Source organism: Drosophila pseudoobscura, chromosome X, assembly GCF_009870125.1.
Source record: "Drosophila pseudoobscura strain MV-25-SWS-2005 chromosome X, UCI_Dpse_MV25, whole genome shotgun sequence".
NCBI lineage: Eukaryota > Metazoa > Arthropoda > Insecta > Diptera > Drosophilidae > Drosophila > Drosophila pseudoobscura.
Window position 1 is genome coordinate 65,371,636 of NC_046683.1, and position 23,992 is coordinate 65,395,627.

General features: G+C 53.0%; 2 protein-coding genes across 2 annotated transcripts; both read left to right on the forward strand.

Moving 5' to 3' along the window:
* The first annotated feature begins 378 nt into the window (after positions 1–378).
* Positions 379–23,458, forward strand: ko (Stork-head domain-containing protein knockout). The gene is made up of 7 exons (XM_033382480.1): positions 379–1,276; positions 10,806–11,001; positions 19,599–19,857; positions 19,924–20,168; positions 20,224–20,451; positions 20,523–20,674; positions 20,749–23,458. Exons 1-7 carry the CDS (start codon positions 1,139–1,141, stop codon positions 22,933–22,935), a joined length of 3,405 nt encoding a protein of 1,134 aa, XP_033238371.1. The 5' UTR covers positions 379–1,138; the 3' UTR covers positions 22,936–23,458.
* LOC26532034 (uncharacterized) lies at positions 11,033–12,397 on the forward strand. Its single transcript, XM_015188294.2, has one exon. It carries the CDS (start codon positions 11,156–11,158, stop codon positions 12,284–12,286), a length of 1,131 nt encoding a protein of 376 aa, XP_015043780.2. The 5' UTR covers positions 11,033–11,155; the 3' UTR covers positions 12,287–12,397.
* Positions 23,459–23,992: the final 534 nt, after the last annotated feature.

A 23,992-nucleotide genomic window follows, 5' to 3' on the forward strand; every position in this document is an offset into this window, starting at 1 on the left:
ACACGGCTTACGGTTAATGGTAATGATATGACTCTGATGATGTTATTAGGAGCACTGCGAGACTCTCTGACGACAGCAGCAGCAGCAGATCGGAGAGCGGAGAGCAGCCTCAGACTCAGTCTCAGTCTAACTCGAGTTGTGTTTTTGTTTTCGGTACCCTCCTAATTGATTTTATAAGCAAGGTTTTTAATGCCGCTTCTCTGTTTTTGTCGTTTCAGGTGCGCAAAGTCTCCAAACTCTCCGAAAGCTCTCTCGCTCCGAACGCTCGTGCGAAATGCTGCCCAGAGCAGCAGAGACGGCGGCAGCAACAGCAGCAGCAGCTGCGACGAATGCAAATGCAAATGCCACTTGCGCAGCCGAAACGGCGCTCGTGTTCGGGCTCGTGCTCGTGCTCGTGCTCGTGTGAGTGCGAGTGTGGAGGTCGGTCGGCTTGCTGGCTAGTCGGCTGGTCGGCTGGCGCCGCGAGTGGAGTCTGTTTTTGTCGCTTGATTCGTACGGTTCGTGTCCGCTCTGCTGCCTCGCAAGCAAACATTTTTTTCTTTCGCGGAGTGCCCTGCGCGCATGCGTCGCGTCCGAAGCTGTGTGATTGTCGAAAAGTAAACGCCGCCAGTCAAATGTGTCTCTAAAAAATAAACGCCCCCCCACCCCAAAGGAGCCAAAGAACCACAAATTTCCAGATCAAAAAGTGTGTGCAAAGAAAACACGCAAAACTTCCAAGTTTTACTCTTTTTTTGTTGTTGTTAAGTTCAATGCGAATACGGGTTTCGTTCTTATCGCGCATTCGACGGCGTTCGAGTTCGAGTTCGCGTCTTGTCTGGCTCTTTCGTTCCCTCCGCTTGGCTCTTTTTTTTATGCCTTTTTTTTCTCCACCATGCCTGTGCTCTTCTGACCATTAAAAGTGACGCTCTCCCCGCCCCGTAATGGACCTTTGAAACAGACACACACACAAACGCACTCCTCCGCCGCCGTCGCCGTCGCCGCCGCCGCCTCCTCCACCCGGCCCGCCCCAGAGGCCTCCGCTTCGACGTTGCGTTTCGCGTTATTTTTAGACGATAAAAAAGATTGGAAAAAGCAAAGCCCAAACCCCCAGCCCCCAACGCCGCAGGAGGAGAAGAACAGCAACAGAAACAGCCACGAAATGGGCACCAAATCACCCGGTGGTCCACAGCGTTGTCGTCTGATCTTGCAACGCTGCCTGGCCATACAGCTGACCAAGCCGGGGCACACGGCCCCCGAGGACTTTTGGATGTACGACTCGGGATATATGATATTTCAGGTGAGTTTTTCGGAAGGGAACGACGCTAGGTGGGGAACTGGTTTTTTTTTTGCAAAAACCGAGAGGAGGAACTGGTTCCAGGCTGGGGCCACAAAAAAGTGCGTGAGGATGAGCCAGAGAGGGCTAGAGAGAGGGCGAGGGCGAGGCGGCAGTGGAGTATGACTCCCTCGGCTCAAGGTCGCTTGGGCTCCTCTCTCTCTCTCTGTGTGTGTGTGTGTGTGTGTGTGTGTGCCCGCTTCCCATGACAATAAATGGCTCGGAACGGTGCTTCATCCAGACTAGACCTAAACCACCCCCCTCCCCCCTCAAAGGGGGATTGCATTTGGGACTTCTTTGCAACTTTTGTTATTAATGGAAGAAGTTTTGCCAATTTCGGCCAGGAAGTAGCCCAAATCTCCCCCCAACCCCCCAACCCCAACACCACAAAAAATACCTTTCAATAAATAATGGGTTCATGGAACTCCATCGGTATCCAAAAACACGTTTGGTGGCAACAACAAAAAAAAGAATTAAAATTTTAAATGAATTTTTCTGTCCTTTTGTTTGGTGGCTCGCTGCTTCCGATGTTACCCCTCGAAAAGTGACGTCACAATCCGGCGGAACAAGTTCAAGTTGAAAAGTGTTAATTGATGTGCCACAAATGAGTGGAGTTGAAGGTTGAGCACAGAATCAGTGCTCGGGCGGATCCACAGATCCCCTTTGAGAGAGGGGGCCGCCCCCCACGCCCTTCGCACCTTAAGCCCTACAGAATCACTTGATGCCCCTCACAATTGCTGGCTAATTTCCATTTAATTGTTTTTTTTTGTTTTTTCTTGTACTTCAAAAGACAAAGCCGCAGTTTTTTGAGTGTGTGTTTTTTTTTTGCATTTTAGTTTGCATTTTGCATACATAAAAAGTGTCGCATAAAACATTCCCCTGTGGCCTGATGTTGCCTGTTGGCTGCCTTTTCATGCCTCGCATAAATTACGAGACAATTGTCGTCGGAGTTCCGTTTTTTGGTGGAGGAGGGGGGGGGAGGGGGGCTGAGGGCCAAAACTGAGTTTCCGACTGGGCTAATTAATAATACGTGCCCCAGCGCTGGGGCATGGCCGCAGATAAGAACCGAATGAAGCGTGCCCTGAATAGCCATTCCCATGGAGGAAGAGATGATAATTTAGGGCCGTACAGCAATTTGGGGCAGTCCAAGAAAAGTTCTTCAATGAATGGAGGGAATGGTGGCAGTGGGGGGTGGGGAAGGGGGTGGGGGTATGAATCAACCGTTGAGTGATGCTAAAAGGGGGGCACGAAAAGGCGGAGGGGGCTAAGAATTCCGGTCGTTGATATTTGATTTGTAATATTCTGGAAATGGAAGCTCAATGAAGTGTGAATTATGCGGATTGAGAGGTGGTGCCACTGGCAGTGGCGGTGGCATGCCCCGAGAAGGGGCAGCCCAGAGACCATATCGAAAGATGTGTGCAAGAGTTTCCGGTGCGGCGCAGCTTTTAGGGCGTGCCATAACGGAAGACTTGCCTCACAGATTCGGTGGTGGTGGGGCGGGGTGCGGGGGTGCGGGGGGGAGTGGGGGAGACGCTTGTGAAACCTTGAGAAAAACTTGCAGGAAATACTAAAGAAAAACAATGGTTTATATGGATGTTATATTCATTTAAATAAACCCCATAAAATATTAAAACAAAGACGAATCGTACAGCCCTGGGCTCGCTGGGCTCTCTGGGCTCGCTGGGTATTATATAACTGGTGGAGAGCATCATGTCACGTCACGCAGAGGAGGGAAAGGACCTCTGAACTATGGGAACTCAACGGGGAATAAAAAGAGAGTGAGAGAGAGAGAGAGAGAGGGATAGATGGAAAGATATATACACATATGGATAGATAGAGATAGGATAGGATAAATTGATAGATGGATGGATAGATAGAAAGTAAGTAAGATAGATAGATAGATCGATAGATAGATAAATAGATAGATGGATAGATATATAGATAGAAAGATAGATAGTTAGACAGATACATATATAGATAGATATATATATATAGATAGATAGATAAATAGATAGATAGATAAATAGATAGATAGATAGATAGGTAGAGAGATAAAAAGATAGATAGATACATAGAATGATAGATATATGTACATATGGATAGATAGAAAGATAGAAAGAATGAAAGATAGATAGATAGATAAACAGATAGATAGATAAACAGATAGATAGATAGATAGATATTTAGATAGATATTTAGATAGATAGAAAGATAGATAGATAGATAGATAGATAGATAGATAGATAGACAGACAGACAGACAGATAGATAGATAGAAAGATAGATAGATAGATATATATAGATATAGCTAGATAGATAGAAAGAGGGCTAAATATATAGATCTTTCTATACTCCAAAAAATAAAGATAGGTTAAGGCCGACAGATCCTCAATCCAGCGACCACTCCATGCAAATCCTCCCAATGGAAACCCCTCTGGGGGGAAAACTTCTCGGAGGAAATTCCCTTTTCGAAGACAGGAAAAAGTGACCTCCAGCACAGCTCCCCGAAGACCTTCCGCAGTCCGCAGTCCGCAGTCCGCTGCCTGCTGTCCAGTTAGGGATCTCCAAAGACTTCCTTCTCCCATACATCGCATATCTTTAATAGGCCACAGACAACCCCATGTACGGAAACTAGTTTGAATATCTAATTAGAAAGAAACGACAGATCCGCTGAAAGCCCGCAAATCCCCCACCGAAATCCCATTAAAGTTTTGCAAAAGCAACACCAAAAGCAACACCAAAAGCAAAAGCTCTAAATGTCACTCAGTGGCGGGGGTAAAAACTGATTTAAGACCAAGTCCTACCACCTCCCCCCCGTCCCCCGTCCCTCGTCCGCCGTTCCCCTTCCTCGTCTCAGAGTCGATTTTCAGGGCATTTAAAATGTGTTTTTATTATTTTGTGCAAATTTGTCAGGGGACACGGCGTGGCGACTCAACGACTCAACGACTAAGCGACTCGCGAGTCTCCAGTCTCCAGTCTCGACTCCAACTCTGATCTCGAGCTCAGGCCCGGAGCTGATCTCTGAACCGCTTTCAGACCGTGTTTAGTGTTTGCCTGCACGCAAATGACTTCACCTAAAACAAAAACAAAAACAAAAACAAAACACATCAATTTTAGTCGATTTTCCCCTCTGCCCCCCCCCTAGACCCCCTCTGCCCCCGCGAGGCCTGAGCCAAATTAATAAGCTTGCAACAAGTTTGTTTGTGAAATAGCTCAAACGGATGCGAAATGATTACGTCATGGGCAGGGGAGGGGAGGGGGGTGGAGGGGGGATGGATGTGGGGCAGGTGTGGGAGCCATAGACGCCTGAGAACCGCAGCTCCATAAACAAAACCCAGAGAGAGAACTGGCTCTGAGGGTGGGGGCTCTCGGGCGAGTATCTCATGCGAAATGGAAAGTTTTTGTTGGGGCCAGAACGAAGGCAAACCTGTGTGTGGGGCGGGGCACGGGTGGAAGGACTGGGAAAAGGGGAAATCGAAGATTTGCTAGAGCCAAAACTCATACGAAATCTTTTAAATGGAAGTATATATCGATCTTATATGGAGGTCCTATGCTGGGCCACAAGTAGGGCCTCCTCCAGTGGAACGTCTCCTCAAAATGGAGGTAAATGGAGACCTTTTAGGGGGGAAAATGGCACCCGAAGACGTCTCTAAAGTATCTGAAGAACATATGAAGAGATTCCCCGAGGAGCAGAGCGGATCTTGCGGAAGTTCCACTGTTCCGCGCTCATTCGAAAGGCGGCTCTTTTGTATCTTTTGTTCTGGTGGCTGGGGCAAGTGCAACTGCAACTTCCAGCCGATTGGGGCAATCAAAGTGGAGCGGCGGTAAGACGTGGGCCAGAGCCAATTGGCTTTATGGGATTTATCGAACGAGAGAGGGAGAGAAAAGAAAAGAGAGATTTCAATTGTTGTGCCCCGTGCCCCGTGCCCCGTGCCCCGTGCCGCTTCATCATCTTCAATTGCTTTGATTGAGATTGAATCGATCGAATGGTGCAACATTTAAACGCAAATTTACTTAAGTTTTGAGCCGTGCTGAGAGGGGGGGGGGGGTAGGGGGAAGGGGGAGGGGGGCAAAAGTGTGTCTCTAATTGATTGTCGGCATGCGGAGCGCCTGGCGATTGATTTGATGGGAATCATCATCATCGATGGACTTATTTGATTGACAAACATTGAGGCAATTGTTTGCCTTCCCCTCCCGCCCCTCCCCCAGCCGTAGGCTCTGGGGCGACAAGGTCGTCCCCCTTCCCCGCCCCTGGGCCGCAGAGTGGCCGAAAATGGAAGTTGGAGAGACACTTGGAGACCCGCTTTGGCTTTTGCTGCTGTTTTCGGTCAGGCCAGGCGACACGACGCTGAAAAAAACAAAAAAGTCAAACCTGGCAGCCACGTAAGTACTTTTTTGGGGCCTCTCTTTGCGCCACAGATCTCGTTTGTTGGAAATAAAACTTGCAATTTGCTGCTAAGCCACACTGGGAGAGAGGGAGAGTGGCAATAGCCCTGGAAAACGAGCGAGAGGGAGACAGAGAGAGAGACACAGTAGGGGTGGCCTCTCTTCGAGCTAAGCCACACTGGGAGAGAGTTAGAAAGGGCGCAAGCAGTAGCCGGAATTGAAACAATTACCGGATGATTATGATGGGAACACTCGTATTCCCCTACGGGACCATCGATTCCGGTTCCCACACGAAATAGTTAATGCCTCTCTCTCTCTCCCACTGCGGCTTAGCATTGCAGTGTCAAGTTTTCAGGGTCAAGCAGTTAACTAATTACCGATATGTGCTCCTAACGATGCGATTTAACGATGTGCCAAATGATGCACTCCAAATGAGCCTCAAAATTGAGTAATTAAAATCTTTGCTCCCCCGTGCCCCCCCCGGGAACAGTCGCGGGATCTCAGGGGGAATTTCTCATTAGCAGCCCTGACAGCGGGCCGTTGCGTGATCTACGGGATTGATTGAATGACAAGCTCCCTGATGGAATACGGAAATGTAATCCATATATAAATTGCGTGCTAAATGCTGCCAGGGAGGGGGAGGGGAGCTCCAACTGAATGACAGACACCAGAGACGAGTACAAAGGGCTCCGTGGCCCCAACCCGTCCCCAAATAACATTTCAGCAAGTGCCAGCGAAGCTTCAACGCCGAAACACAAAAGGCAGCCACACAACAAAGCCTTTGGGCCCCCCCCTCCCCGTCCGTCCGTCTACTACAGGTGGAGGTGGAGCGGGGGAGCGGGGGCGCCACACTTGATTCTGTTCCCACAGACAAGCCCCAGAGCCCGGCCATCTCTAATAGACTTTTCACGCTTTGGTTTTGAAATTGAGGTGCTGATTTTTTCCAGCTGATATCCGTGGGCATATTCCGGCGATATTCGCACCGGATAAGGGGCCAAAGCCGGGCGGAAAGAGAGCCAACGATGGAGAGAGGAGGAGAGAGGCAGTACGAGCACAGATAGGGGTAGGAATGGGCAGGGAAGACAGCAGAGGAAGGAATCCGAACGCAAGCCCGTCGCTGCTAAGCCGCACTGGGAGAGAGCGGGAGCGAGAGAGAGACAAATAGAGAGTGCTGCTAAGCCGCACTGGGAGAGAGCAACGAAAAGGGCGCCTTTCCGTCCCGAATAATGGGTATCCTTTAGTCGAGTCCCAGCGAATGTCCTGGCCTGCTTTTTTGCACCGATTTCGTTTTACGTTTTATTTTATGGCAAAGTTTTTGCAATTGCAAAACTTTTGTCCCCCCCCAAACCCCCCCCGCCCTTGCCGATGGAAGGCAGGCTTTATTTATGCGAAAGAGTTGAAAGGACTTTTGCCCGGGAGTTTTTTTCCAGTTGAAAGTCAGTTTTTGCGAGAGAATTTCGGGGATATTTGTAATTAATTTTGTGGCAAAAATATCCGACCGCAGTGGGGCTGCCAAATGGCGAGACAGATGCGATTCCCAGCCATGATTCGGGGACACTATCCGTGGGATCTCCCATGCCATGCCAGGCCATCCCCTGCCACCCCCTGCCACCCCTTGCCATCCCCTGCCATCCCTCTTGTTGTGCACTATTTTGTTGGCAGTCAGGACTCCTGCCAGAATTTGTTGACGGGGCGGGGAGCGGGCGGTCGGGGGGGGTGGGGAGAAACTAATAAAACAAATCGCATGTTTAGCCAAAAAGAGTAGATTTCTGGTCATTGAACCGACCGGGCCATCCTGGCAACCATCCCCTCGATATATCTGACAAAAGTCATGGCTCGTGCCACCCCCCAACCCCCGCACCCCTCGCCGAACTCGAGGAAACGCCTTCGAAGGGAGAGAAAGTGGGCGTTGGTCCTGCAATTTGTGTCCTTATCAGCGATGGTTGCGCATTGATTGGACTTTTCCGCCTTGTGCTCGGACCCTCATCCCCAGAGGCCATTGATCCAGGGCTGCCGGCCAGTGCCAGGACACCCACTTGACCAGACAAATAAACAATGATGACAGGACAAGACAGGAATAGGGATACGACTGAGGGCTACGATACGTTGCCTTTGAGGTAGTGAGGCAAATAGAGAGCTTCCCCAGGCATCAACGAGGATATCGTAGGGAGGGCGCTGTGCTTCTGGCGATACGAGGCGCCACGTCGTCACCGCAGCTGCTCTCTTTCGAGGACCATCCGTTGGTCGGTGAAGCGTTGGCTCTCAGAGGAGTGGGTAGGGAAGAGGGGATGGACAGCAGCCCCTCATTTGTCTCAAGAGAGGCACATAATTTGTCTCCACCTTCACATTCAGAGGAGAAGAGCGACAAAGCGACACAGCGACAAAGCAACACAGCTCGAAATGTCGAAATGAAATGTCTACCTGCGAAATGATTTCATTTTCGGACGGACGGACGGCACCCGGACTCGCTTCTCATTTGGCGAACAGTAAATGCCGCTTTTAAAGTCAAATGAAGGGTCGAGAGCGGAGCGGCAGGCAAAAGTGGCAGCAACAATAATGCCAAAAGGGGGGCCGAAGAGGGGCCGAAGAGGGGCAAAGCCAAAAAACGTTTTGACTTGTGCTCAAGAGCAGCGACTGAGCGGCGGTGGGGCTGTGGAGCTGTGGGGCTGTGCAACCTGATGTTCGTTAGTGGAAAGGTCAAGGATTATTATACTTCATCATAACTCTATTAAGCTCCAAAGTCCGCAACAGCAGCTTACTGTCTTACTGCCTGCCACATGCCGCATGTCCCCCCCCCCCCCCTCACCTGCCCCCCTGTCGCTCTGCCGCCCCCCGTCGCTCTGCCTTCAGTGAGCATTTGTTTGTAGATTGTTATTATCTTTTTATGCGGCACACACGAGAGATCTACAAAGAGGCAGAGGCAGAGGCAGTGGCAGTGGCAGTGGCAGGCCTCATACGTGTGTATCCACTCCTCCCCTCCCCACCCCTCTCTCCTCCCCACAGGCCGCACTGCGACTCTGGTGATAGTTTCGTCTTTTTTTTTTGTGGGAGTTTTACTGTTTAGTTTTCTATTACACGAAATTGAGTAAAAGTCCCAAAACGAAAGCCGCCCCACGAAAGGCAGACAAGACGGTGGGGGCGGGGGGAGGGGGAGGGGAGAGGCAGCGGCGGCCCGAGGCAAAGAAACGACAGCTTTCGGTGCGGCAAGCATTTGATTTGATTATTGAAGAGTTTTTGCATTAACTTCCAAGAAACGAGATCGAGAAGAGAGACGGAGAGACGGAGGGAGAGAGAGAGAGAGAGTGCTCTTTAGCCCACCCCTCCCCTCCCCCTTGATGGGTGCTTCCCTGTTCCGCTTTGATCGATGGATGCCTCTGTCTCTGTCGCTGCCTCTGTCTCTGTCTTTGGCATTTTGTCTCGTGTCTGTAGAAATGATGCGGCACAAATTCCAGGGACTGGGTGGGGAGGGGGAGGAGGGGGAGTGCAGAGCTAAACAAAGAGAAAATGCAGCAGCAGTACCGCAAGCAGAGCGCTCTGCGCCTTGCTCACCGTTTCGTTGCTCTCTCGGCAAAGGCCGCCTCGCTCTCGGAAGGAACGCAGCGCGAGCCAGAGAGAGAGAGAGGGAGAGTGCAGAGCGAGAGCTTGGAAACTTTATCAGAACTTCAGGTCCAGCAGGTACAAAGCTCACAACGAACATCCGCTCTCTCTCTCGCTCTCGCTCTCCAGCCTATGCTGGTTTGACACTTACTCCCGCCACTGCAATGAACATCCACAGCAGAGAAGAGAAGTAAGTGTCATGCCAGCTCAAAAGATAAGCCGACGGCTTTACACGCCGCTCTGCTATTCAGCTTAGGCTCGTATGACACTCGCTTGCCGCCAGCTCTGCACCCATGGACGACGAGCAGCTAATGTCATACGGGCATCGATAATAGACGGGCAGAAACTTCTTGGACTTTTGTTGCGCCACCTGGCGACGACGACGGGACTTGCAATGACGAGTTAATTTCTTCGCCTTCTCATGCATTAATTGAGTGGCCCCAGAGCGGGCAGGGAGGTAGGGAGGGGGGAGACTTATATAAGAGTGGACGGGCACTGGCACGGGCCTCTGTCGCCTGAGATCCCCTGAGGCAAATGGAAAATGGCTGCCCGGGCGCTTAGATTTTTCATAGCCAAGCCATCGGGATGGCATCCTTCCCATCCGTCCATCGGCGAAAAGGTCAGATCTTCAAACTGGATGAATGTTCATTAGCGACACAGAAAGCCACAAAGCGTGAAACTCCGGCGGCTACAGATGCAGATGCAGAGAAAGAGAGAGAGAGACGGAGAGGGGGAGAGGTGGAGAGGGAGTGGGAGTGGGAGAGAGATCTGCACTTTAGACCCAAAAGTTGCATTTCCTCCCACTCCCCACACCCCACACCCCACTCACACTCTGTGGCCTCTTTGTGGCCTCCTCCTACCCCCCCTCTTCCCCCCCTTCTCCGTCTCCCTCTCCTGGCCATTGTCCGCTTTGGGCACTGCTTTGACTCTCGACCCTTTTTGTCCGTGTTTACATCAAAAACGTGCCTCAAGTGTTCCTGTCACTGCACAAATTGGACATTTATTTGTTGCCCCATCGACAGTGCCCTTTCCCCTTCCCACTTCCCCCTTCCCCCTTACCCCCCGTTGCCATTTCCATGGAAGAACGTGTTAAGGATTTCGATATGGACCTGAGAGTGGGAATGGGAATGGGGGAATGGGGGAATGGGAACGTGTACCCCAAGAAATGCTTCAACAGCGAGATGCAATGAGGCAGCGGATTTTGTGGCGCCACCCCTCGTATGCCTCATAGCCGGCATTGCGGAGGGGCGTGTCGTCGATCCGCTTTGGCTAATTGATGGTTTTGCCGGGCAGCCGGGCAGCCAGGCAGCGGCTGCACTCCGCCCACAGATGGATAGCTCACTCCTTGAGCAGACACTCTGCCACTTGCCACACAATTATGCCACTCGCTGCACTGCAATTTGTCAATTAGCTGATGAGGAGATGCCGTGGATGCTGGGGATGCTGTGGATGCCGTGGATACCCGCCCCTTCTAATGAATCCTCTTCTCTCTCTCTCTGTTTCCTCTGCAGAACTTCCTGGCGGCCAATGCCCAGTGCTGGTGGAACGGACCTCTGACGGCGGCGACACGCGCCCTCAAATACGCCGGACATGTGGCACCCGGAATGCTGCTGGTCACCGCCGAGCCCTGCGCCCTGGAGGTCCTGCGCGGCGCCTTTGCGCGGAGCGTCCTCAAGCCGCCGGCCACTTATATGATCAGCTCTGTGGGTGAGTTCTAGTCGTAGTCGTAGACGTAGTCGTAGCTATCCTGGCGATACATTTCGAACGGAAACGAACAAAAAAGGTGAACCCTTGAACCCCCAGTTTCGGCGTAGAACATTCCATTCAAAATTAGCTTGAAGCCGCGTAGAAATCGAACGCCATGGCCGGATGCAGTGGTGGAGGAGGCAAGTATCCTGCAGCGTCTCAGTGGAAGGAGCGAAGGAGCCGTCGAGCAGGAGGAGGACCAGAAGGAGGAACCCAGCCCCACGACGTGTCGATGTCGGTGGAGGATCTGTGCCGCCGCGCGGACAACGTGGCCAATCAGGAGGACTTCGAGCGCTGGAAGGACATTGTGAAGGTGCGCTGGACCATGTACGAGGAGCAGCGGAAGTACAACAGGCGCCGCCAGTCCATGCCTGCGGGCCGCGATGCCACCATCTGGGGCATCCTGTCGATGGTGCAGCAGGAGCTGGAGGAGAAGCTGCAGATGAAGAAGATGCTGGGCAGCTGCCGGCGATTCCCCTCGCCCATGGCCCTCATGGACAGCGATCGGCTGGCGGACGGGCAGCTCGAGGAGCTCGAGGTGGTGCGCGACGTACTCTGTGGCACGGATGAGGTCAGGCCCGAGAAAAAGCCCCAGCCAGAGCCCGTCGTCGGGCAGCTGCAGAACAAACCCCTGGCGTATCGCCCCAAGACTGAGATCAAATGGCGGCCCCTCACACTGCCGGAGTCCTTGAAGCGCTACTTGGCGGAGGAGCCGAAGCCCATCGGGGAGGACATGCAGCAGCAGCAGCCGAAGGCGGAACCCACGACGCCCCGCTTCAGTCCCAGTGATCCTCCAGAGAAGACCCACAGTAGAGCAGACCCTCTGCCTGGCTTTCTGAAGAAGTTCAACGAGATTCGGAGGGGCAACCAGTCGGGGCTGCTGGTGCCGGCCAATGCCTTGCTGCAGCTCGCCGAGGAGCTGTCGCAGACTGCCACCTGGACTGCACCCGACTGGACTGCCCTCCCCCTGGGGGAGGAAAGAGGCATGCCCCAGCCTCGCCGCCCCCACCGCATCACCGATGACCCCGATTACGCCCAGTACGATCCCCTGCTGCTCTACGTGAACGAGAAGTTCCACCTGGACGCCGGGTCCGCGATGGACGTCTCCGCTCGAGGCGAGGACAGCCCTGCCAGCTTTTACAGCGCCTTGGATGTGTCCGAGCCGGACTCGGACGCGGAGACGGAAGCCCTTCTTGGATATTGCCCGTTGTGCAACAAGCGGCACATGCGTTTGCCGCCATTCTGAGCCCCCCCTCCCCGCCCACAGGCTACGAGGTGAAAATAAAGCAAAGGTGCAGGTAGCCTCTCGTCTATGGGGTCCCCGCCCCCGCCCCCGCATTGCGCCTCGTCAAATATTGATGCCTGCCGCTGTCTGGGTCCGCGGTGCCTCGTTAGCTGTCAATTAAGTGGACACCTGTGCAGTTAATGCAATGCTGCCACCGCCACCGCCACCGCCACTGCCACTGCCACTGCCACACTGGGCGCATGTCCTCCCCTCAATCCCCAATCCCCAATCCCCAGTTCACACTTTCACAGTCCTGTTCCGAGGCTGTGGCCAAAAAATCGCCGCAACTCTGCTGCGATTTGATAAATGGACAGCCCGGCCGGCCGGCTCAGAGATCGCAGCCGTAGTCGTCGGCCTTTGGCGAACTCTGTTTCGGGAATTAATAAGTTTCGATTTGTGGCTGCCACTCGTGGCCATATATAATCCGTGGCGGCCACAAGGGGGCGCTCCATTTGGCCTTTGTCGGCCGTGGCATGGCATTCATTCAATTGAGGAAATATTGCTGCTGTCTGCCCAAACAAAGAGGCGCACTCAAACACCGCACGGGGGCATAGACGGCCGTGAAGTGGCGTGTTGCAACTGTGTGTGGCAGGCAGAATCCGCTGCACTGCATGTTTGCTAATTAACATCTGCAATGGCGTAGAACCCATTAACTATTAATTACCATAAACATGACAATTCCATCCGCAAACAAGAGGCGGCCAGGCCTCGTGGGACACACACACACGCATGTACATGCGAGCATGGATGCAGTGGATGCCACATTATGCACTCGGAATGCATTTCGGAGACTCCAATATGCCGCAATTCTCCATGAAACAGCTTTAACTGCTTGCTAGCCTCTGGTAAGCAGTTGAACTACTTTGTAGCTGCATATGTTGCTAAACAGTGGGTCCAGGAATTGCATGGAATGCTTCAAGCTGCTCTCCACACGCATTTTGGCAACAGGCGTACAGCAAGATGTTGCTAAGCATCACAGCAAATAAAAACCAACCAAGCGGGCGAGCTTTGGATTCTTGAAATTTTGCAGCTTTAATTGCAATTTAAAAATAAAAATACCCCCCCATCCCCTTCTCTGGCCAAATCAAAAACCAACGGTACAAAAAGCACTGGGCATGGTGTGACATTAAATTAAATGTATTTTTATTGACTGGCGGCAGGTTGTTATTTGCGAATTAAAATTTAATCGTAAGAGGGGCTAAACAACGGCGGGGTTTCACTTAACAAGCAGTCCCAACGAACAGGATCTTGAACTGCCCTTCAGCCCTAGCAAGCAGTTCCCAAAAGCAAGGCACAAGAATGTTGCTAGCCCGGCACCGGCACCAGCACCGGCAACAAATGGCAAAGTAAACCGAAGAAAAGTGGGGAAATAAAAGCAGCAATAACTATGGCAATGGCAATAACTATTGCAATAACAATAGCAACAAAAGAAGTAACAAAATAAATAACACATTGCATGGAAAACAATCAATCAGGCGGCAATTTCTCGCTCAATTAGACAACAAACATGCCAAATAAGCAACAGCAACAAAAACAACAAATGAAACGAAAGAAACTGAAGAGCAAATTAAATTCAGTTTCGTGTTAAAGAGCCAAGTGGTGTGGAGGGGGAGTGTAGTGTGCAGTGTGCAGTGGGGAGTGGGGAGTGGGGAGTGAAGATTGCCTCTGCTGCCAATTTGACAACGGAATATCACTAAAGTGAAGGAAGCAAGCAGTGGAGTGGAGTGTGGAGTGGAGTGGTGGGAAACAGAGAAGGCAGTGAAGAAACAGACAAATGGCAAATGCAAAATAGCTGGAAAGCGAGAAAATTATACAGTTCCCAGTTGGAAAAAAGAGACAGAGAGAGAGAGTGCTGTCGGTCTGATTGCCGAGTGAAAAATAAAGAGCCGCAAATCAATTTCATCACGATTTCTCGTCGATCGCCCGTCGTCCGTCGTCCGTCGTCCGCCGGAGATGTTGCTGAAAGTGAAATGTGGCCATGACAGTGCCGCGGCTCCCGGCTCTGGCAATCCGTCCGTCCGTCCGTCCGTCTGATAATTGTAACTTAATATTCGAAGCCATTAACAAATCGCTAATCTGTAGAAATCAGAAACCACAACAGCGACAGAGCGGCCCGAAGCCCAGCAGCATGTTGCCACACACGCATATGAGTCCCAGACACATGCTGCTCTTCAAAGGTACTGCAAAGCAGTGGAGCAGTACTGCCGTTAGAAGTTTCGAGGCAATTTCTGGAAGAAGGTCAACAAACTGGCTCTCCCCGGCGCGGTGTGTGTGTGGGAGGTGGAAATTCTTTAAAGCGTAACCAAGTTCGCAAAAAGAAAATACAGAAGAAAGATCAAAAGGCAAGAGTCACTGTCATCGAGGTATGTCTGTCTTTGCAAGTTCATCTTCTCAATCGCATGGTCGCTTGAGCACAAACATCGCCCCCCCACCACCCACCGCCCATCAAAAGAGCGTTACCAAAGCGATTATTGTAATTCTATTGTTCTCCTTCTCCGCTCCAAGCCACGTTCCTTGGTTCCCTTTCGTCATCTTCTGGCTGGTCACACTGATTACTCCACCCCCCACCCCCAACCCCGTAATGAGGTCAACCCCACTTTGATTTAAAGTTTTTTTTGGTTACGCTCGGCAGATTTTTCGCTCATTTCGATGGGAAAGTGTTCCGTTCTCACTCCTCAAAGAGGAGTCGTCTTTCAGCGCCATTGTGGGAGACGGAGAGTAATCGTAATCAGAGGAAACGACACGAGTGCAGGGCTAATACGCACCAAAGATGGCAGACCATTTGGCCAAAAAGGCGACACGATTCCGGGCCCATTCCCATCGTCAAGCCGGGTTCAGGTCCGCTAACCCCAAACTCATTGACCTTTAACACAGCGGAGGCAACAGAGGCGGCCAAAAAGTGTCGCCGCTGCGCATACCCTTGGCCCGAAGGGTATTACGCTTTTGGGTGGACTTGAGGCAGGATGCCAGCCTCCCCGAAAGGCACAGGGTATGTGCCACTGTCCGACTCTCTTGGCTGTGCTGGCATTTTGTTGGTGTTGCAACCACGTAAATGTCAATTTGCATTTCGTTTGCTGTGCCACCGAACCGCCGTCGCGTCGTGAGGCGTTGCATAAACAGCAGCAGCAGCAGCACTCGGGGGAGGGGCACCCCCACCAGGAGCAGCTCCTCTGCGAGAGGGAGACCTTGTTTTCAATTTGCTGCTGATCTGCAAAATATTTTTATTAACAGACGGAAACAATTAGCGTCGCCGGCCCCCGACGCAAACGCAGCGACAGGCGTATCTGTTTTCCTGCCACTGCCACAGCCACAGCCACAGCGACTGCGTGGCCTTTGCCTCCTGCCTCCTGCTGGAGCCCCAAAGAGAAAAGGAAAAAACTTAAATGGGAAATTGAAAACGCGCAGAAAACGTTTCAGACACAAAATCGTGATTGCCTTCGTTTTGGCCGCTAGACATTTTTGTTGTTGTTGTTGTTGTGCTCTACATGGCATGGGGGGGTGGCAAGGGGGAAGGGGCAGGGGGGGGGGGGCGGTTGACTTCTTATGTAAAATGGCATTCCAGGGAAAGCTGCAAATGTGGCAAGGGATCGAGAGGGAAAGAGCAGCTCGCTGTGCCACAGAGAGAGAGAGAGAGAGAAAATCCTCCTCAGAACGAAGCCCCCGAGGGGGGGGGGGAGGGGCAAGCACAGGGGGGGGGCTCTGATGGCCAGAGTGAAAATGAAAACGAAAGCCCACAGATGACAAACTTCTGCCATAAGCGGGTAAAACTTTCAGCTATTTCGAGGCCTCCTCATCTGCATCTTGGCCCCCATCCCCCTCCCTCCCCTCCCCCCCACGGAGGCCTGTAAATGATAATAAATATGGAAAAGACGTGAAAACGATTGCCGCGATTTTCCCACCAACGCTTTAGATGGTGTCCGTCCGCCCCGCCGTCCTCTCCGCCCCTCCGCCCCGCCTCCTTCTGGCCATCCATCCGTCTTAAGTAGAGTGAAAGTGTTGCGTTTTGGTTTTCAAAAAAAAAGGCACCGAGCTTTAGTTGTTGTTATTGTTGCTTTTGTTGCCCGCCGGACACATATCCTTGTGTTCAATCAAACCCAAAAGCGACGTCAACGCGCCACGGACTCTCGTGGAGCTCTCTCGGATTTCGCAGGGGAGGGGGAGGGGGTGGGCGAGGGGGGGGGGGCCTGGCGTCGGAGTCAAGTGTTTTGTAGCTTGAAGGTTGTTGTGTTTTTGCATCTACCTCCCACTGGAAGGCAAAAGACACAGACCGATCCCCATTGCCCCCCCCCCCCCCCCCCCCCCCCCCCCCCCCCCCCCCCCTCTGCGCAACATGCGGCAAACATTTTTAGCGCTTGTAGTTGCCATGAATTTTTATGCAAATGAAAAATGTTTCTTGCGATTTCCCCCCGTGCCCCCCTAACCTGCCCCCCCTTCCCTGCCCCCCTTGCCACCAGCCACTGCTGATCCGACGCTGTGGCCATTACTGTGATGCAATTGCCGCAAGTAACAATAATCTTGATGTATGATTTTTTTTCTCTTTAGTCTTTAGTCTTTCCCCCCCCCCCCTCCCCTCGTGCCTCCTCCCGTCTCTTAGAAAAAGGCAAAACGTTCAAAAATATAAAAAGAGGAAATCTTGTGCGCCTATCGTGTTGTTGGCACATTTTCGCGTTTCCCCCCCCTCAACCCCTACCCCAACCCCTCCCCCCCCCTTCCCCCCTCCTCCTCTGTGTTTATGTTTTCGCGTTTGATCTCATAACCGCCAGCGATGCAACAACAACAACAATGGAGCAAAACGCGGAGCATCATAAACTTTTAACGCTGTCCATTTCGAAATAATCAATAATTTTTTGGCCATCGAAGGCAATTTATTATTGTGTTTTTTTTTTTGTTCGTCGCTCTTTTTCGGGGGAGGCTTTGCCTCGCAGCCAATGGGAACGAGAGGAGCAAATAAATTAACACTTCCTTAAACGATAAACACTAAGAGTGGACCCCTCTATCCCCCCCCACTCTGGAGGGGGGCAAGAGAAATGCATTTGGAAATCGAAACGAAATCCGAATACTCGCCGACTATTTTGTTGTGGGGGCGTCACGACGTTTGCTTTTCGTTTCGTTTATTAATTTTAATTGCGACGGGGTGGCAACGCCCGCAGGCTAACGGGAACAAATTGCACTCGCAGGAGGAGGAGGAGGAGGAGCAGTGCAGGTAACAAAAAAAGAGAGTGGGCAGAGCCTTGATCTTGCCCCAGCACCAGCCCCCGCATGCAGCCTTCGATGCAGATCTTCACAGATGTGGGATTCATTGAAAACCGTTTAAGTCTCCCTTTAATTTGGTTTCTTTCTGTTTGGGAACCCATTTGGCGGCTGAACGAGCCAAATATGAAAAATTACGCTCATCCGAAAGTGATGATCGGTGCTTTAGACAAGGAATGTTGCCACTTTCATGGGCTCAAATTCAAACACGACTCAGATGGAATGCGTTAAGCATCAGAGGGAGTGGGCATGATTATTCCACACCATCCTGTCCTCTATAGGACGAAGGGAGGCTGCCTAAAGGCCTATAGGCCGATGATCTGTGAGTGTCGGAATGCCACCAGAAATGGGGGCAAAATGTACAGCAAACTAAGAACAAATAAAACTATAGAAAAATGTGTAGATGGCTTTGGATATAAGTAGTTTTTTTGCATTGTTTGAGCTTCAAGAACTTCTCCACAGATGCGTTTGCCGTCTCTGAATCTCTGCATCTGTGACCTTCCCCACAGACCCAAGCCATGCCTTTGCGGCAAGTATGCGGGGGCGTTCAGTGGCAGTGGCATGTCATCGATGGGTCCCGTCCATTGCCCCATCATCGGTTTACGACGCCCGCCATCTGCTTGGCCCCGAAGTGCAACGATGAAGTGCTGAGGGCACTCCCTCCAGTCGTCGTAAAAATATGTAGACCATCCGCAGAGATATTTGTTTGTTTTCGCTGTGCGGCGGCCCTGCCTGTTTGTCCAGGCCCCAAAATTTTGGCTACTGCTTGGCCCAAAATTTATGAGCCAGGGCGTTGCTGGCAGGGGAGGAGGGAGAGGGGGAGGGGGAGGGGGAGTGTGTGGCACGGATTATCATCACCGAAAGGCAAATATCGCAGATGAAGAGAGAGAGAGCGTGCGGCAGTGCATCCAAGTGGCAGACAACAAATGGTTGCACTTGCAGATGGAGATTGAGTGCGATTCCCCCCCCCCCCCCCCTGCCGCCCCCCAAAGATTAATCGCTGGACAAATTTGCAATGTGAAAGTGCGAGAGAGGGGAGAGGGGTGGAGAGAGAGAGGAAGTGGCAGCTGGAGAGAGGGGAAAGGCGGATTTGTGGCGACGGTTGTTGCAAGCTGGCTGGCTGGCTGGCTGGCTGGCTGGCTGGCTGGCCCGTCGCCTATCTGCCACTAATTGTCCTTGACGATGGAGCATCCCACATGGCATTTTGTCTTTGGCGATTGCTGGCGCAAATTGCTGCCGGGTAGTGCCACAAGGGGCACACACCAGGCGCAAGCTGCAAGCTGCAAGCTGCTGGCAACGGAAAGTGAAAACTTGAAAAATTGATTATGCAACGTGCCGCAAGGACGCAGCCAGTGCCTGGGCAACCGGAGGTCGTCACACACTTGGTCTGATTTTGCAGCCATCCCATCCCCCCTCCCCGCCCTCGGTTATTGCAGTTTTGAGGCATGCCACACACACACACACGCTGCCTCGGGGGCGTAGCTGGTGTCGCTTGTCGCTTAGAGGAAGCGTCTCTGGCGGAGGCGGCACCAAAGCTGCAAAGATGCCACTGCGCCGCGCCTCTGATGACGAGGGGGAGGGAGTGCCAGAACAGATCTCGGGCTGCAGAGTATTCCCTTCTTCGGTGATGCCTCTGGCCATAAAAGCAGCCGCAGTAGGAGGAGGCGGTGGAGGGAATCGATGTGGCATGACCTCCTACGAGACAGAGACGGAGAGAGAGCGTGAGCGCGAGCGTGAGAGGTCACTGACGATGCTGGCGATCTTGATTCGGTTTAATTACCCCGGCCACTCGGTTTGTGGCCAAAATGCCAAGCGAGCCAAGGCAAACGGAGCGGCAGTCTCCCTGGTGGCCACCCAAAATGCCCGCGAGTTTCGTTGCAAAAATGCGAGCAAGTTGCGATGCCCCAAAATGGGGCGTAGCTGGTTTTGTGGCAGCGATGATTAGCCTTATTCGTAGCATGACCATCAAAAACTCACTGTGCCCCCTCCCCCGGGCCCCCTTCCACCCATTCGCTCGTTGCAGGCGACATTGACGATTGCATTGTGACGCCGACGGTTCAGGGACAGTTCACGCCGCTGCCGGAGGCGCTCTGCGACGTGATCATGGACCTCACCGCCGAGGGGCAGTCGGCCACCGTGGAGCATGTGCGGGGCAAGCTGGGCGCCCGCTTCCCCCACATGACGACGCCCGCCACGGAGGTGATCTACGACACGCTGGCCCAGCTGATGCAGGAGCAGAAGATCTACCAGACGTCGAAGGGATACTTCATCTTTACGCCAGAGTGAGTGTGCCCCCCCTGACCCGATATCCTTGGACGCCACGCCATTGACCCCTCGCTCGCCCGCAGACGACGCCGCAGTCGGTCGCGACCGCGCAGCAATCACCATCAGATGAACGGGGGCCTGGCCTACGCCCAGCTGGAGGAGGAGGAGCAGCAGCACAGCGACGATGTGGTGCCCCAAGAGGCACGCACCATGCTCATGTCCAACTCGGAGGCCCTGCACTCGCTGTACGGCGAGATATCCACGGAGCGGGACGGCGACCTCACCCACCAGTGCATCCAAACGAATCTGGCGGATGTGATCTGCGGAGGTGAGTCAACAAAACGTTGAATCAATCGCTAGTCAATCCATCAATCCATCAACAGGCAACCCCAACGACAAGATCATTTACCCAAGAGCGGCCAAGCGACGCAGCGCCTCGTTTCCGACGCCACGCAGCTTGGAGCGGCGGCACAGTTTGCGGCTCTTTGGATCATCGAAGCGCCTGCAACGCTGCGCCTCCACCCGCAGTCTGTCCAAGACGTACGCCCAGACGCTGAACACCACGGACAGCAGCAGCTCGGAATACCAAAGCACAGATTCGTCATCACCCAGTGAGTGGAAGATCCCCGGCCGTCCCCTGGACGATCCCTACTAATCCGATTTATGACTTGTGATCCCACAGAAAAAGGATCTTTGCTCTCACGCCTGTTCCGACGCAGTGGCAGGGCCAAGCAGCGCCAGATCGAGACATATTCCGCACAGTTCCCGCCCGCAGAGTGGTTCAACACGCGAGCCGTCCATCTGCACAGCGTGGGCACCCAAACGGCCGAGCACGTAAGCATTGCACACTTTCCAAGCCCCCATAACCATTCTAAGCCCGTTCCCGTTCCCGTTCCCGTCTCCTGCAGGACATGCCTGTGGCCCACACCCTCTCCAATTCGACCTTCTACGACGGCTCGGAGCTGAGCCAGCGCTCGTCGACGCTGCCGCGTCGCCACCGCCGTCACATGTCCAGCGAATCGACCTTCTTGATATCCTCGCGCGACTGCTCGCCCATCCGACGCCGTTCGCCGGTTTACTGCAGCGGCTCGCTACCTCGCTCCACGCAGTCCATACCAGCCACCACAGTCACGACGACAGCCGCCAAGATGAACCACTCCTCGGCCACGCTCTCGCGCCTGGGCCACCCCATGGGGCAGGGGCAGGGGCAAGGGCAGGGGCAGGGGCACGCGCCCCCGAAGACAGCACAAAAGTCGGTGATTGGGAAGCACATCTTTGAGAGCTCGCCCTCGCGCTCCGCCACCCTGAAGGCGGCGGCGGCCAAGCGCCAGACGGACGGACTGATCATCAACAGCTGCACGGACAACAAGGCCACGTACAGGAGCCTGCAGAGCAGCGGCCCCTCCAGCCTGGAGTCGTGCAAGACGTCCTCGATGTTCGCGAGCGGCCCCTCGAGCATCGACAGCATCGGCAAGGTCTCGTTCAGCCAGAAGACCAGCGGCCATTCTAGTCTCGATTCGCAGTGTTCCACCAACACCGCCGTGGTGGCGCCCCCTTCAACGGGCAGCAGTGGCATCGGCGGCGGAGGCGGCGGCAGTGGCAGCAGTGGCGGCAGCACGCGTTCCATTCTGCTGCTGAACGGTTCGCCGCGGGGCACGCCGCGTCACCAGGCGATGCGGGCCCGCGTGGCCGAGGCCCAGGCCCAGAGGCAGAGGGCTAGCACACCGAATCGCATCCTGGAGGAGCTCAGCTACCCCCACACCCACACGCACACCCACAACGGAGTGCCCAACTCGAGCAGCAACAACTCGATCACGCTGCAGGTCACGACCACGTCGAGCGGGGCCGGCCAGAGCATACCCAGCACCAAGATCTTTGTGCAGAACTCGCCAGTGAGGAGCGTGATCACCCTGGAGAACGGCAAGATGCTGGAGAACTCGAATGTGTTCATCATCAACAACGAAACGATGACCAACGAGCGGGGGGAGATCATCAAGAAGACGCTCTCCAAGCAGACCTCCTCCCCAGCTGCAGCGGCCGCTCCGGCGTCTGCTCCAGCGGCCACCTCCACGCCAGTCCGCCAGACAGCAGCACAACAACAGCAGCAGCACCAGCAGCAACAGCAGCAGCAACAGCAGCAGCAGGAGTCTGTGTCCAACGAGCAGACCCTCAGCGAAACGGAGGCCAACTCGGAGACCTGTGACTCCATTTCCTTCATCAGCGAGAGCTGCTCGCCGGACAACACGTGCCCCGTCGACATGCCAGAGATCCCGGAGATCCCGATCTACGACGGCGGCAAGTACGCCAAGAACACCAACAATGATGCCACAATGAACAACAGCCGGAAGCTCTGCCTCCAGCTGGCGAACGGGATTGCCTACAAGAACAATGTCCTGAAGAACGAGTCGCAGCCGAACTCGCCCAGTGCCGAGCAGCAGCAGCCCCTGAAGCTGGCGGCCCTGGCCAAGCAGGACTTCGAGATCGCCGGGTCCGTGGGCAATCTGCACTTTTACGAGAAGAGCTCCAAGGACCTGGGCCCGGCGCAGAGCAACCACAATCTGATGATGAACAGCAGCTCCGATCTGAAGCACCTCTGCTACGAGTCCGTCTGCCAGCTGCAGAAGGGTTCGATGAACGGCGACGAGATGGCGCTGGCCCACTTGCTGCGCAAGTCGAACAATCCGAATCCGGTGGGCAGCGAGCCCAATCTGGCGCTGAAGGATCTGGCCAACGACAAGGCCATGGACAAGGAGGGCATCGACCGACGTCTCAGCCTGACCAAGGAGTCCCTGGAGCAGGGCATGGGCATGGGCATGGGAATGGGCATGGGCAGTGTCTTGGCGGGCGGCAACGAGGAGCTCTACAACTTTCCCAGCCTCACCGACCTGTCGTTCAACTTTACGTCGCTGGCGGCACGCAAGATCCTGCAGGGCGTCAGCCTCAACAGCATCGACACCCTGGTGGAGCTGAACATGGCAGCGGCGGCGGCGGCGGCAGCGGCAGCCGCAAACAATTCAAAGGAGAAGCAGCAAAACAACCAAACAGCGGCGGCCGCAACGGCAGCTTCAGTCTGCACCGACTTCGGGATGGTCTAGATGGGATGGGGGCCCCACGGCAGGGCAGAGCAGCCTCTTAGCATAATCAAACGAAAAATCTTAGCATCTACGAGAGATAGTAGGGATAGGAGGATAGAGAGATATCTCTGCATTTGGCATTTGGCATTTGGCAACTTTGTGTAATTTATTACGATTGATTTCCCCATTTGATAGCAGCAATTTGTAATGTATGGTTTTTTTTTTTGTAGGGTTTTATCGGATGCAACTTTTATTTACAGTGCCAAAATACGTTTAGTTTAATTTTAATTCGTATTATTTCGTACTGCATATTCATGCATGCATGGAAGGACCGCCAAGCGGCTTCGGGGAGGCCCGATTCGTTATGTAAAGATATATAGTACGCGTACATATAAATATATACATATGTATGTACGTACAGCAAATATTACGTTCGATGCTTTACGTTTTTTTTTTTTTACATTTATTCAATGCAATTGTTTATAAATACTAACAACGCCCCAAATGCTATCCTATCTATACATATTACGATATAACGTACATACATATACACACACCCACAGACACAGACACACACACACGCATACACAAAACGAGAAACACAGAAATGTGTACTACGACCATAGAATTTAGCACTTAACGGAGATACAATAATTTTTTTGTACAAGGCCTTAATTAGTAAAGTCAGCAATAATACAACATAAGTTGAAATCACTAATAAAATAAACATATATTATAAAAGCTGTGCTGTGGTTTTACTATCCACCCGCCCTTCACCCTACACCCAACCTTGTACTGGGCTTCAAATTTAACGGCTGCTTTCCGGTTGCATCGTGGCGCCCTCATTGCACTGGTGGCGCTTTAGTGGCGAATTCTGGACTTAATTTGTCTACACTGTTTTTACATACATACTACATACTACATGTAACTTCTCATAGTGCTGGAAAGTTACCAATTTGTCAACACTGTTCAGCGCCAGTACAGTTTGGTTTGGCGCCATTTTCAAAGTTGATTCAAGAAGATTATAGCGATTTCGAGAAGCTACCATTATTCCACCTAGTAGCGGTAGTTCAAGGCC

Coding starts and splice junctions, on each gene's coding strand:
- ko (XM_033382480.1), top strand. CDS start 1,139: ATGGGCACCAAATCACCCGGTGGTCCACAGCGTTGTCGTCTGATCTTG. Junction 20,169..20,223: donor GGCGGATGTGATCTGCGGAG/GTGAGTCAACAA, acceptor ATCCATCAACAG/GCAACCCCAACGACAAGATC. Junction 20,452..20,522: donor CACAGATTCGTCATCACCCA/GTGAGTGGAAGA, acceptor GTGATCCCACAG/AAAAAGGATCTTTGCTCTCA.
- LOC26532034 (XM_015188294.2), top strand. CDS start 11,156: ATGGCCGGATGCAGTGGTGGAGGAGGCAAGTATCCTGCAGCGTCTCAG.